This window comes from Thalassophryne amazonica, chromosome 14 (assembly GCF_902500255.1).
Source record: "Thalassophryne amazonica chromosome 14, fThaAma1.1, whole genome shotgun sequence".
Taxonomy (NCBI): domain Eukaryota; kingdom Metazoa; phylum Chordata; class Actinopteri; order Batrachoidiformes; family Batrachoididae; genus Thalassophryne; species Thalassophryne amazonica.
This window is the reverse complement of record NC_047116.1, coordinates 31,274,517-31,289,242: the sequence shown is the minus strand read 5'-3', so window position 1 is coordinate 31,289,242 and position 14,726 is coordinate 31,274,517. Positions and strand designations below refer to the sequence as shown.

Genomic DNA, 14,726 nt, shown 5'->3' with positions numbered 1-14,726 from the left:
GAGGATTTCAATAGAAGAACAATCTAAGCTCCCATATGCCTTCTGGCAAACTGTAGCTGAAATTTCAAGTCTTAACTGTTGTATTCACAGCTCCTCCAGTAACAAACACAGAAATCTACAAATTGATTCCTTCAGAGCTGTCGTGGTGTTTGGGTGGCTCTCATCACCAGTTTTCGTATTGCACACAGTTACTCATTTTTTTGGGAAGTGCCTACTGCAGACGCACTCACTGTACAGCACCATGCTGTATATATTTCTCATTAATGTAAATCAAGTGGAAGGAATATTCAGTGATTTGGAAATGTTCATATATCAGTCCCCTGACTTGTCTAAAGAAAACCAGCTCTAAAAGTGATGATTTCTAACACTTATATTAATTTTATCCCATTATTTATGGGCTCTGAAAATGGAGGGAGTGTATTATTTAAAAAATGGCTAATTCCTTAATAGTTAATGCAATGTTTTTATTAAACCCCTTGAATTAAAATTTAAATCTACACTCCAGGTACATCTCCATGGTGTCATTTCACCTCCACCGGGGATACAAAATGCATCACAAACCAACTACTTACCCTTAACTACCCTCGGGATAAATGGTGTATAAAATGAATCAGCCTTTTATTGTGGCCAGCCTAAGGCACACCTGTGCAGTAATCATGCTCATGCTGTCTAATCAGCATGGGTGCAATTTGGTGGGGGATAGGGGGGACATGCCCCCCCCACCTTTTCAACCAGGGGGGACAATGTGGTATGTCCCCCCCCCACCTTCTGACATATGTGTGTACTTGAAACATGCTATGCCAGTCTTATGTGCAAACCATGTCAGAATAGTATCTTTGTTTGTGCAAGTTTGTATTTTTAGCAGGATTGACTTGTTAACAATACCTGTTTCTTGTTTGTCACATTCAGAATTTTATGGACTGCATTTGCCCAGATTTGAAACCAAAAATAGTTGCCTCTCGGGACTAGTGTCTATGCACAAGTATCAATGGCCCATATGCTAATTTACTAAATTCTGAAAGTTAGAAAAGGAAATCAGAAAAGCTATCTGGGACCTCAGAAAGCCCATCTGCAATTATTGCTTGATCTCCAAAATCAGTCTATGCATTTAGTATGAGTGTTGTCATTAGTGCCACTTCAAAAATGAAATTCATTATAAGTAATTTATCCTAAACTTATGCAAAAACAAATCGTGAGAAAAAAATACAGTATGTGATAGTTAATAATTATTAAGAGCCTGTTCTTTCATATTTATGAATACATTTTACCACATTGCAGTTGTTTTTTAATGAGAACTCAACCTATCATTCTTTTTGAGTTCTACACATGTGGTGATACCTTATTTACACCAGGATGTTAATAAAATCAGTGCTGGCTATTCTCAGAATAAAGTACTTTATATCCACAGTTTCAAATTGTATAAGTCAAATGGTGTCCACTTTATGGTCTTCTCAAAACATTAAAATTACTGTTCTGGATGCTCAGAATGCATCTGAGCTTATCTAGAAACCGTTGGCTTCTGGGGGCCTAAAGCGGCCCCCAGACCCCCGGCCTATAGGCTTCAGTCCTGTGGGCCCCGTACTTTGTCCCCCCCCCCAATTTCTAGTTCTAAATTGCGCCCTTGCTAATCAGCATCTTAACATACCACACCTATGAGGTGGGATGGATTATCTTGGCAAAGGAGAAGTGCTCCTTAATAGACTTAGACAGATTTGTGAACAATATTTGAGAGAAATAGGTCTTTGTGTAAATAGAAAACATTTTAGATCTTTGAGTTCAGTTTATAAAAAATGGGAGCAAAAACAAAAGTGTTTGTATTTTTGTTCAGTGTATATACACCAAATAACTAAAATGAATCAGCTGTCTCCATTGGTATAAGCATCAAGTGCCTGTACATATGTGTCGAGTTATTACATTTGTGTCTCTCATACAGTAGCTGACAAAAAGTTGCACACATTTTCCAATTCCATTGAATGGGTGCTGGTGCTGACTTTTAGTCGTGTACTGAAGTATTGGCATCGTGACACAGCACCAAAAAAAGGCCTCTCAGTGGGAGACAGGTACACAAAAAAACACCAACAATGGGGAAAAAAAATCTGCCTCCATGGAGCAACGCAGCTACAGGTTGAGGGGGAAAACTAAGAAGGCATGGGGGGGGGGGGGTGCGAGTTCAAATTGTTCGGCTGAGAGGTTCTACAGTACACTGATACAAGGGCACTGAGCAGCAGGAGCGCTCCATAAATAACCCAAAGCCTGGAGCGCATTCTTATGGTATCAGTCAATGTAAACGCTAATTACATTAGTGTTGGATGGACGACAGATTTATTTTCAGACGATAATACCAGTGTATCAAATAATGATGCTGCAGTGACAGTCTTAAAATTGTACAACAGACCAGTCCTAGTTCAGTGTTCATAATAGGATGTTATAGGATTGGGGAATGAATATTTTAGTGAAACCAACACCGTGGCTGTCATTGTTGTACCAACTTAATTTGATTTGATCATTTATTTAGTCCCCATGGGGCAATTCAGGTGCAGTCAGCAGTAAAAATTACATTACATTCATAAAACCACATCATACAAATTCATAAAAAACATAAAAACACAGCAGAATAAATATATAAAACAAGAGCCCAGAAATAAGGTGCGAGTCAGTATAGACTTAAGTGCAACAGTGAGTCCTTAGGTGTTATTTAGGAGAGCAATGGCTGTGGGAATAAAAGAGTTTTTTAGTCTGTTGGTTCTGCATCTGGGCATTACCAGGCGTCTGCCCGAGGGCAGAAACTTAAATTGTGGGTGCAGAGGGTGTGCAGAATCGGCCATAATTTTCCTGGCTTTTGACACAACCCTTGTTTTAAAAAGGTCCATAATGTCCGTGCACTGAGTTCCCACAATTTTACCACATTCCTTGACAATATTACAAAAACGATTGCGATTCTTAAGGTTCAATAGGTTAAGTCAACACAGGAAGGAAAAGGTTAACACAGACTCCACAAAGCAACTGTAGAACATTTTCATGAAGACACCATCTACATTATAATTCTTAAGTTTTCGTAGAAAGTGCATTCTCTGATGAGCCTTACTGCACACTGCATTAACCTGCAATTCAAAAGACAATTTATTGTCAATTTGGGTGCCCAGATACTTATGACAAAACATTCACTGTGATACAGCAGCTTCATCATGCTGGCTACTGTTTAGCATTTTGGACTCTGCATGTGGCAACCCAACCTCAAATCTTGGTGGAATTTAGGAATAACCTCTCTCTATAATGTTTAATTTAATTCAAAACACACCTACAGTTGTGGATGTAAGTTTTCATAAATCTTAAGACAAAAACATCAATTTTCTTCTACTGCACATATTCCATTTTATCAAAAAAGGTCAAGTCCTTCTGTGTTCATTGTGTCACTTCATCTAGCACCAGAATCTTTTGTTCTGTTCTCGCTCAACTCCAGAATGTCTGTCAGTGATGTCACTTTCAAATTCTGCAGGTCATCTGTTAATTGTAAGAAGAAGCTGTTGAATTTCAGGCATTTTCATCAATACAAACTAAATGCTCAAGTTTTTCGGTGAAGGTGTAAAACAACATCCAGTTGACCTCATGTTCTTCAACAATGTGGCCTTTTTGCTGACACCTCAACAGTCTGACAGCCTGTCACTGGTGTTCGGTGGCATTTGGCGATGCCGGTACCTTTGCAAGAAAACAAAACTCTTCAGGGTTCTGGTGCTTCCAGTCTTACTTTATGGCAGTTATGCCACAATACCATAGAACTGCCTTTGGTAATGAATCGTAACCACCCAAGCAGACAACCGATCCATCCCCACCTCCCGAAAGTAGCCAGTATGCCTTGCATGGTGACGTATGTAGGGTTCGGTTGCGTAAGTCAGACAGAAAAGGGGCACAAAAATGCAGATCAAAGGGGGATTCACCTGTGTAAGGAGGTCAAGGGTCAACCAAACTAATTTTGTGTTCCAGTAATTAGTGCTACAGGTATTCAAGTCAATAAAATGACAAGGGTGCCCAAATTTATGCACCTGCCAAATATTGTTGAAATAGTTATTGCACACTTTTCATAAACACTAGAAACTTAATTTCACTTCTCAAATATCAGTGTGTTCATCTACTATATGATATATTTAACTGAAATTTCTGATCCAGACAACCAATGATTTATAAAGGAAAATCATGAAAATCATCAGGGGTGCCCAAACGTTTGCATACAACTGTAGCTGCTACAAAGACTAGTGCTGTTAGCATGTTACCACCAAGCTCAGCTAACCTCAGCTCTGGTGTTTATTAAATAAAATGTGTATGTGTGTGTGGGGGGGAGCTGAGTGCTGGTTCTCATATGGTTTGTATTGGTGTGGGCATTTAAAATTATGACCTGCTCATTTCCTCAGTCACCATGGATTAACTGGACCCTACATCATGAAGCTACCGACAGTTGCTAAGAATGCTAACACCGCTGGCATCCAAAATTACACCACATAATTTCACTCAATGCAAATAGCAGCAATAAAACAGTAGCCTATAACCGATCACAGCACAGGCTCTCGTGTTAAGATAACTGGGCTTTATGTTCAAAGATGATGATGATAACTGTTTTCCTACACACACACAAAAAAGCAACCATCCATAATATGGTCACTGCATTTATTTATCTTAATCTTTTGCATTATGCATTCCATGGATATTTTTGCAGGTCTGATGTAAGTAGTCTTAAAAAAAATAAATAAATAAGACTAATAACTCCATCAATAGACACTTGTGGAGTGATAAAGCTTTATTGCAACAACACTGCAAAACAGAACAGCAGCGCCACCATACACATCAGTGAATGTATGCATAGCTTAACCATAACTCTGTGATCATTAAATATAAATTTTAACTGAAACTAGTGAGCAATTAGTAGGTCCAACGAGGTCTGCCCTACTCATCCAGTATTATTAAGACATTCAATAAATCAAATATTACAACTCCAGAATTCAGAACAATAATTTATGTGTTCTTAATGAACATTTCTTGTTCATTCATGCAATAACGCACAATAATGCAAGATAGCCACTCCACAAACTAAAACAGAAGCATTAAAATATGTCGGTCAACTGGGGATGACATCCCTCAGTGACACAAGAAAGCAAACCAAAATACAGAAACTGTTAATGAACTACACAACATTATGTACATTTGAAACGAAGGGGCCTGGAGAGCCGCACCTGGAAGGACAAAGACACATTTGGTGTTATGTATGTTATACACAAATACATTGGTCCCTCGCTATATCGCGGTTCACCTTTCGTGGCCTCGCAGTTTCACAGATTTTTTTTTACCTCAATTTTGCATGCTGCTGCTTCTTTTTTTTAAACAGCACATTGTGTTCTGGGTCCTCATTGGGCGGTCCGGTCGGCATCACCGCGATTGCTTTCACTGCCTCCGATGCGCTTACCTAGTCTGCGGGCTCGGTAAACGCAGCAGCGGGCCACTCACACCGCCCCACTGTCTGCTGTGCGGAGTTGCAGCCAAAATCTGGCAACAGGTCCAGAGACTACGCTCACTGTTTTGATGCAGAGCGCTCCAGCAGCCCGCAAGGATAGAATTCTTGCGGAAAAATCCGCAGCGCTGCATGGTCTCGGTAACCGCAGCCGTAGAGCTCCGTGGCCACTGAGAGAGGTTTGTATCTTTTTAATGACTTGGATTATTTGCGGGTCCAGCATCCGTCCCGCAATGGTAACACCGGAGGCAGTGAGCGAAGAAACAGCACGCGCATTGTGTTCTGCGTGTGTCTGTTTATATAATCTTCTCGCCCAGAAGAAAAAAAAAAAAAAAAAAAGAGCGCCAGCAACTACCCATAACTGTGTTCTTCACTCGGAAAAAGACACCTGCACCGAGGTGTCACTCAGTGGAAAAACACGCTGCGGAGCGGCGCCAGGATGAAGAGGCACGATCAGAGGAACTGTGAAATACTGGTCAGTCACTATTAATAATTTCTTATGTGTCCAACCTTGTAGGTTGATCGTTAAAATTAAATTCGTTAGTTCTAAAAGCCATCATAATTATTTATAGGAAAATGTTCTATTTTTATTTCTCAAACAAATGTTTGGGCCTGAAAACAGGTTTTGATCTTTGGTTTCATTCTATAATACTGGACTTATTTTTCTACTAAGGTTTGAACTTTGAGAGTGTTTACACAGGAGAGAAAAGTGAGAAAATGTTAATGCCTGTTTGAGAAAAGTGTATAAAGTGTGTAGTGAGGGGTTTTACAGCCTTAAAACATATATCATAATTGTAAAAAATAATGCTGACTACTTCGCAGATTTCATCTATCGTGGGTTATTTTTAGAACGTAACTCCTGCGATAAACAAGGGACCACTGTATACACTGTCACAGCTGTGACATCACATTATTGCTAAAGCAAACACTTAAGTTGAGTTGGACTTACAGTAAGTGGTTCATTTTCAGATGAATTAAGGCAAACTACAGGACATTCTCTCCTCCCGTTTGAAGATTTGTACCCAAAGACTGGTCACCCATTACTTCCTGTACAGTGGATCCTTTGTTACTGACCACCTCTGTGTTGGCAAAGTCCTGTGATGTGGAGAAAATGTACAATACAAAACGAAGGATACGTAAATAGTCAATACGTAAATAAACAGAATTTTAAAAAGGGCTCGACAATATGGAGAAAAAATGTCAATTTTCCCCCAACACTGATCAATAGATAATTATCATTATATATAACTGAATAATGTTTGAAGAATATACTGATAGTCAGTAACCTCAAGAAAATAAATTTTGACATTGTTATTATTTTAGGAAGACCTTTGTACATAGAGAAAGAATGTCCTACACAAATTATTATTAAATATAACTAGATGTATACCTTGATAAGTTGTTTTGAACCAGTTTGAGGGACAATAAGTACACAACTGATGTATCGCAAAGAACCAAAATGACACCAGAACCTTTGTTAAATGTTCTAAAAAACAGGAACCTTTATTTGAAATAATTCTAAGAGGGTTACAATTATTTTGGGTCTGCTCCTTTCTCTGCCCCTGACTAATGCCCCTTTCACACTGGTGTATTCATAGAGCTGCGTATTGTGGTGTATCGTCTACACGGTGTATCGTCTACACCGAGTTGAGCAGCTCTACGCCCACTTTTAGCAGCTCTATGTCGAGTTTTTGCTCCTTACGCAGCAGTATGTTGAGGGTTACACGCGTACAACGGAAGAAATTAAACATGTTTACTTTTCTTCAGTGTAGAGCACTGGACACATAAAATATGCCGGTTTTTTTTAAGCAGGTCTGCGCAGCACAATGTTACTGCATGCAAGTCTGTGCAACACCGCGCTCCTGTACACATCCAAAAAGTGAGTGCTACATCCAGAGTGAATCAGCTGGAGAACAGGATCACGCAGCCCACAGCGCCTCTGTGTGCTCAGAACAGCTGATGTAACTGATGGACATGTGTGCGCTCAGAACAGGAAATAGAAGAAATCCAGAAACGCAACAGAAACGGGGTCGGGGTCTCTCTCTCACTCTCAGTGCTGTGACTCTAAAATAAAACCACTGTCGCTGCAATCATCAGATGTCCTGATCGATCAGGTCTGATTAAATCAGCGGACCTGATCGGAGCAGCCGGAGCTTTAAAAGTTTAGAGTCACAGCGCTTCATTCACAGCAGCCTTTACCACAGCCAGACACAATGAAAATGACAAAAAGACCAAGACAAAAAAATTAAATAATAATAATAATAATAATGTTAAATGATTGTTTAATGTTTCTGAGCCGCACCACACCGTGCAGTAGAGAATAGAATGCACTTACACAGAGGCAAAAAATAGCAGTTTTGGCTACATACGTGGCAGTAATTCAACTGTAAAACCCTCATGATATAGTTCACTGTTCTCCCAGCGCAATAATGTGTTCTGCACACCTGGCTGGTTTTAAATAGCGGCAAGGGCTACACGCGACTGTGTGCACACATTAAAAAGCAAACACACACAGCTGCAAGCAGATCTACAAACATGGAAAAATGCTGAGTATGCACGCATTTCAGGCATACTTAAATGAACCAACACTGCAATACGCAGCTCTACGAATACGCCAGTGTGAAAGGGGCTTTAGGCAACCTCTACATCTGGAGTTGGTTCCCGGGCACCGTTTCGTCTAACTGTGATTAGGATGGGTTAAATGCAGAGCACAAATTTCATTGTATATATGCATGCATATACAATGACTTCTTAACAGCTTAATAATGTTATCTTTTTGTTCCCTTTTATTTGAAATGAAAATGCATTCTGCTTGCAATAAAGTGATGCTGAGTTCACGTCCTGTCTTTCTCTGACATGTCATGCATGGTGTGGTCTTCATATTTACCTCCTCTAGTTGGAAATATTGTGTTATGTACCTTATAAATGTTGGTTTAAGACAATGACTTCATCCATGTTTGATGGACAGGCTAACGTGAAGAGATGTAATGCTGGAAACAGATAGCTAGCTCCAGTTAGGCATTAGGGTGAGCGTGGGGGTCCAGACTGTGCAGCATTAGGACTTTAAGTTACTTGGCTGGGAATCAAACCCAGGTCTGCATGTTGGTAGGCCAACTCCTATCTCACTGATCTACCTGCTTTGCACACATACATGTAAACACTTTATAAAAAACATGACCCTGGATATTTTATTAATTTGTTTCAAAATCAAATCCACACCAGTCTCAACTTTAACCCAAAATGTAACCCTCCCAAAAGAAAAAAAAATTTTGTTTGTGTAGCAGTCATGATCTGACTAACAAGCCAAACAAACAGATTAGGGCTTTGAATATAACTTCCTAGTAGGCATGATGATGTGAATCTCATCACTGACAACGATTCAATACGCATCTTGATACACTACCAGCGATACAACATTGACTATACGATGCGATATGATTCACCCGTTCCCAATTCAACGCGATTTGATATGTATTTGTTGGCAATTCAATTCCTCACAATGCGATACGATTAATGACGGGCACTGAAATCAATTTAAAATCTTATCAATGCCATTATGGATTCTGCTTTTCGATCTGATTCCTTATCGATTCCCTTATCAATACCTCCTGTGAATTTTCTGTGTACTCAAATATGCTTTACAGGTTTTCTATGTGAATAACATTTTATTGAGTCTTAAAGTAAATAAATATGAAATTGGTCACTGGATCCTTGATCTCGGGACATAAATAAAAATCAAATCAAATCTGTACATGGTCACTGTGTCCTTGATGTACATGGTGGGTTCTTATCTCTGGATAGAAATAAACAAAATCTGTAGTTTTTGTCAAAAAGATTTCCTTTCAGATATTAATGACACAAATGTAACCCCATAGCCTCTGAGCTGAGCTCTTCAGCCGGCTGCACGTCAAGATCAATGTTTCATAAAGAACAGAAGACGTCTCATTTTGGTGGGGGGGGGGGGGGGGGGGTGTCAGGTGTAGTTTATGGTTTGTCTTATAACGTTTGGAAATAGGTGTCATTTGATTTAAAACGGCGCTTCGCTCTGAAGTTATGAAAGCAGACCAAAATCTGCGCAGCTCTTTGCAGCTGTGCACTTAGGGTTAAACACCCTCAAAAACAACGGCCATTCCGCTGAAATCGCCAAGCTTTCTGGGTTCCGTCTGTGGTGCAGTCAATGTGCACTGGGAGGGGAAAAAAAAAACAAAACAATGCAAGCAGGCAGCAAGGGATGCAACACGATTCAACCAGTCAAATGAATCGATGCACTCGGATCGCGCGTTTGTATCTAGATACCAATTCATAGATTAGTCTGCACATGCCCATTCTTATAGGTATCACAAAAAAAAAAAAAGAGCCAGAACAATTTGCAGGAAGAAGAGGAACAGTCCTTTGATATATGAAGGTCACAACACTGTGCTTTCAGTACTCACCTTGAACAGAGATAACCTTTGCGATTCGCTGCCTGGAGAGTAGCCTGTAATTGGAGAGAAGGGTGGCGACTCTGGTGAATGTGGCGACTTTGGCCAGTGGGATAAAGACTGGCTTCTCCTCACAGCTGAGGACACCGCCTGGGCAAAGCGAGATGGGGTAGCAGGAGAATAAGGCCTCGGAGCTGCAAAACTCCTTAATTTCTCCAAGCTTAAGCCAACTCTTGGCTCTTTAGATGACAAACTACTTTGCCTGGTAACCCTCATGAAGGGAACCTGCTTATCTTCATCTTTTGGGCTCAGCTTCACATTTGTGGCTCCTGTCAGTTCCTGATGATACTGCGCAGGAGGTGGTGGTGGTGACTTTGCTCTCTCAAAGTTTCCTTGAACATCCTTGTGGCCAGCCCCAGAACTAGCAAAGAAGCTTTTCTCTGCTGCTGAAGTTACATAATACCCAGGTGTCTTTTTGGGCTGAGCCAAGCGGAAAGAACCAGGCTTAGGTTTTAGTTGCCGGGGACGTTTCATCTCTTTGCCCCATGGTGTCCGAACGCGGATGGGATTCTTTTGTAGGTGGCGGATGGGATTTCTTTTGTAGGTTGATGATAAAATTGTTGACAGCTATCCTTGTTGGTGATGATAAATTAACGTGCTCTGGGTAAACGGCCATGTACAGAGGTTGGTGTAGCAGCAGTGCCATTAGAAGCACAAAGTCTTCTGGGTACAGTAGAATACATCAGTTTTTGTACTGGGTTGTCCGCTTGGTTAGTGCACGCCTCCAAATGAGGAGAACGGACATCCGTCCCTTTTCCAAAGGTGCAGCAGAAGACTCCAGTGTCAGTGCAACCTCAAAATATCTCAGTTTCTCCAGAGATTTCGGAGGGCACAATGGTGTACGTGGTCATCCCTGCTTTGGGGATGTAGTCTCTCGTCAGCTCGTTGGAAGGCTTGGGTTTTGGCTCAGAGTCTGGACATAAATAGAAGTCATCTTTGCGGAAGGACACGCATATGGTGTTGTGTCTGGGCACGATGAGGTCTCTGAGGTGTGGGGGTAAGGCAACCTTGAGGTCAGGAGGGTTCAGCGCCTCTGTCAAGTGGACATATCTTTCTTCCCTGCTGATTCAAAGCCAGGTGCTTTCGGTGGAGATGAAGTATTGTCCTGCGTGCTGCTTGTAAGGCACTGGGAGTGGTGTGAAATCAGTTTGCACTTCGCGTCCTCTCCAGTCGGGTGTGATGTGCTGGTGGCCGCTGGGATCTCCAACCTTTCAGTGGGCTCCCGGGGTGTTCGGTGTGTGCATGAGCAGACACCTGCACTTCTGCATCCTGCTTTACAGGATGGGGCACTGACGGAGGCGGACTGTAAGCAGTAGTGCCGTCCATATCAATACTTTCAGGTTTAGACTCTTTAGAGAGTGGCTGTTGGCACACATGTTTCAACTTGAGGACCACCATTACATGTAAACAAAAATACTAATAAGATACCCATTTTATGACCTCTCAACACTGTGGAGTTTTGCATTTACTAAATTACTGCACATTGCACTGTGCAATTCATTTTAAAAATACAAGTGAAAGCTATAGACCGTGAGACTTGGTGTAATGTGCGTGCCTGCACATTCCGTTTCTGAAACACTAAAGGCATTATTGCCTGTGTTTAGATGCTTGTGTTTGTTTAGACTTGAATTAGCATTTATATTAGGTGATGAATCTTCCATATTATATTTCTTTGAGTAGTTGAGAAACACTGAAATTTAAGCCAGTCTTAAACAATTCTACGAGTTTTGGGAAAATAGAGTCTGAGGCCACCTAATACACAGATGAAGAAGCGAGTTCTCTGTAGGTCCCTGAGGTGCCCTAGATTTCTATAATGCAGTGGTTTCAACCTATTAATCAAGTACCACTTAACCCATACATGTTCCATCTCTCCCTGGTCTGCCACAAGCTGATTACCTCAATCAGGTGTGTAGCCAATCAAGTACTAAGTACCTGAATGAACTCATCAGCTTGTGGCAGAACAAGGAGAGATAGAACGTGTAGAACTGGTTGGAGAACCACTGCTATGGGTGTGAAGCGGACAAGTGTCTACAAACTCCCTATGGAGGGACTCTAGTTCATCACAGGTTACTTCCCCAGCCAAAAAACAATACCCATTTACAACTGGGTGGACTGGGACAAAGGAGATCATCTTGTCCAAGGATACAGACAGGTACAGTGACCAGGAAGAGAACCTAGGTCTACATATTAGTATCGTAACCTTATCCTCGGAGCTACAGCCCCTCTGTCAAGTTCATACTAATAAGGGCATGTCAAAATTTAATCTTGGAAAAATAAGAGTGAGATCAGTCAAAAATAATATATATATAACAATTTAAAAATAAAACTACCAAAAACAACATGGCGTGACATCTGAGGAACATCACAATGAATTTTAGATGAAAGATTTCTTTCCATTTTCTACCTTTAATATCTCAAACAACTCAAGTGACCTCAGACAGTGTAATGCACCTTACCAGACAAACACAAATTCTCCTACCTTTAAAACTGAGCAACACCCATGAAACGTCCATATTCCCAAAATATTTGAGGAGTTGAGCTCAAGTTGTGTTCCTCATTTTGCCATGTCCCACAAAAACAACAAATGACTGTAAAGACCTAAATGTCAACAATCTATTAATAAGTAGCTTCCACCTGATTTTTTTTTTTCTTCCCAGGAACATCTGACACGGTGAGAGGTTTTTCTTCAATATAATTGAAAAGACCCCGTGGTAACATGACTCAAAACCCGTGTCTGCTGCCAATCTGAGTGCTGCCCTACTTGTGGTAGTGACTCATTTGCTTGAATGCACTGAAGCAAATTTGAGAGGAGAGAGAGAAAAAAAAAGTGTTTACTCATTATCTCACAGCATATGCTCCTTAATTTTAGGGACTGTCCATTCAGTGATGCACAGCAGACATCGTGGCCTAGAGCAGGGGTGGGCAACCTGTTCCAGAAAGAGCCAGAGGGTGCGAGGTTTTCTTTGCAGCCACTGACTCCACCAGGTGATTTTACTGATAATATCACTTTGAGCAGATGGAATCAGTTAATCAGTGAAATCACACTGGTTGGAGTCAGGTTGGCTGCAAAGAAAACCTGCACCCTCTTGCTCTTTCTGGAACAGGTTGCCACCCCTGGCCTAGAGGATCTTTTGCACACTTTTGCTTTTTCCGTCCTTATATGGATTGCCGTTTTTTTTGCACTGAGAGGCCATGTTGTAAGAATGTCACTCAGTATATATTACATGCACATTAACACGAAGACCCTGTGAAGTAAATGTCTTTGGAGGCCTCTTCCGTTTTATTAACTCATCGTACAATAAATCAACTTAATGCCAGTAAAAATTACTGTGGAGATGGAGTATAGTGTGTGGCTTAATTCACTCCTGTCACATAACTCGTTCCAGGGGACTGGGGGATTGTGTTCTGTATGGTTTCATAATTCCAGAATGCAGAAGTACCTGTTAACATATTCTGAATCACCTCATACAGATGTTCTGCAGTTATTTTACTGATGCACTAGAAAAATATGACATTTTATTTTTGTGCAATTCATGCACTACTCCAGATTTATACGCTTGATATTCCAAAATGTTTCTTCCTTGGAGGGTTATTTATTATTGTAAAATGATGGCTGCAGTATTAGTGGCTAAAGCAATATTTTGTTCTTGATTTAAAAAAGTAAAAGTCAAGACTACGAGTCCATCTTAACTGTTTCATGGTGCCGAGAGAATAAAACCAAAACACACAAAAAAAGCTAAAATTGTGTAGTGCAGTATGAATGCTGTGTTGAATTGTTCTCAGAAGTCAGAGAAAAATGAGCTCTGACTTGGAAAAGTGCAATAGAATAGCCATTCCAGTCAGAATTCCAAGATGGATCCATGAAGATGGAGGTCATCAGTCTGATGGTCATCGTGTGCATCGTCACATTGCTGTTAATTTTTTACTTATGTGCAGTGTTTGACGGCAGTTTATGCAACAAACGTATCTAATGGGTCTGACTGGCGTTGTGGACCGTTGGTGTTGCACTCAGTATGGTGGTGGGGTTGCACCCTCGCAACATCCCCTTCCCAAGACGGAGAATGAAAATGTTTGCAGAACGAATGGTCAAAATACAGACTTCTGATGTGTAATTTAACGCAGCATCAACACCACCATGTTGAAAGTGCACACTCACCGTATTCCAAGTGTAGACGACTCGGTTCCAGCAGCTTGCCTCGCATCATTGTACATACTCAGAATCATTCACCGTGTTCTGAGTTGATGCAGAATGCAAACAGATGAGGAGGGAATTAGCACTGCTAATACAAAGGGAGGGAGGGGAATGTGACTGACTTGTCTCAAAAAGTCCTTACTAGAGTTCGTACTTGCCATCTGAGGATAGCCCACAGGACTGATCTTCCTCGACCCCTCTAGCAGATATTGTGCTCAGAATCTTAGCGTCAGGAGACTTGGAATGCAATGAAACGTCAGCGGCCATGTTGAGGCTGCCGTCTTCTCTCTGGGATTTGCTAAGAGTTGTGGGGAGTACAGCTGCCGTTGTCTCTTCTTGCTTCCGAAATCTCCTCCATGGTGTTAGCAGCTGTACCTCCTGGAAAATAAAACCATGAATAAAATCTTTACATGGTGAGTAAAATGTTGCTAGATGATCATTAAAAACATGAGACATTACACTGGATGATCTGCCTACCAACAAGACCCAGTGAACATTTTTTTTATTATGGAAAAAAGATATAAAATGTTGTGCATGCTTCAGTGGACAACAGCTG

The 14,726-nt window shown here is 41.0% G+C and overlaps 1 protein-coding gene across 1 annotated transcript in view; it reads right to left on the bottom strand.

Moving 5' to 3' along the window:
- Positions 1 to 4,771: 4,771 nt before the first annotated feature.
- cobll1b (cordon-bleu WH2 repeat protein-like 1b) overlaps positions 4,772 to 14,726 on the bottom strand; it is a 59,065-nt gene continuing 49,110 nt past the window's right edge. Inside the window, 14 exon segments of the mRNA XM_034186018.1 lie at positions 4,772 to 5,222; positions 6,447 to 6,592; positions 9,931 to 10,545; positions 10,664 to 10,801; positions 10,803 to 10,894; positions 10,897 to 10,975; positions 10,977 to 11,017; positions 11,020 to 11,083; positions 11,085 to 11,134; positions 11,137 to 11,205; positions 11,208 to 11,394; positions 14,207 to 14,258; positions 14,313 to 14,509; positions 14,511 to 14,548. Of these exon segments, the coding sequence (XP_034041909.1) occupies positions 6,482 to 6,592; positions 9,931 to 10,545; positions 10,664 to 10,801; positions 10,803 to 10,894; positions 10,897 to 10,975; positions 10,977 to 11,017; positions 11,020 to 11,083; positions 11,085 to 11,134; positions 11,137 to 11,205; positions 11,208 to 11,394; positions 14,207 to 14,258; positions 14,313 to 14,509; positions 14,511 to 14,548 (1,733 nt within the window). The 3' untranslated portion in view covers positions 4,772 to 5,222; positions 6,447 to 6,481.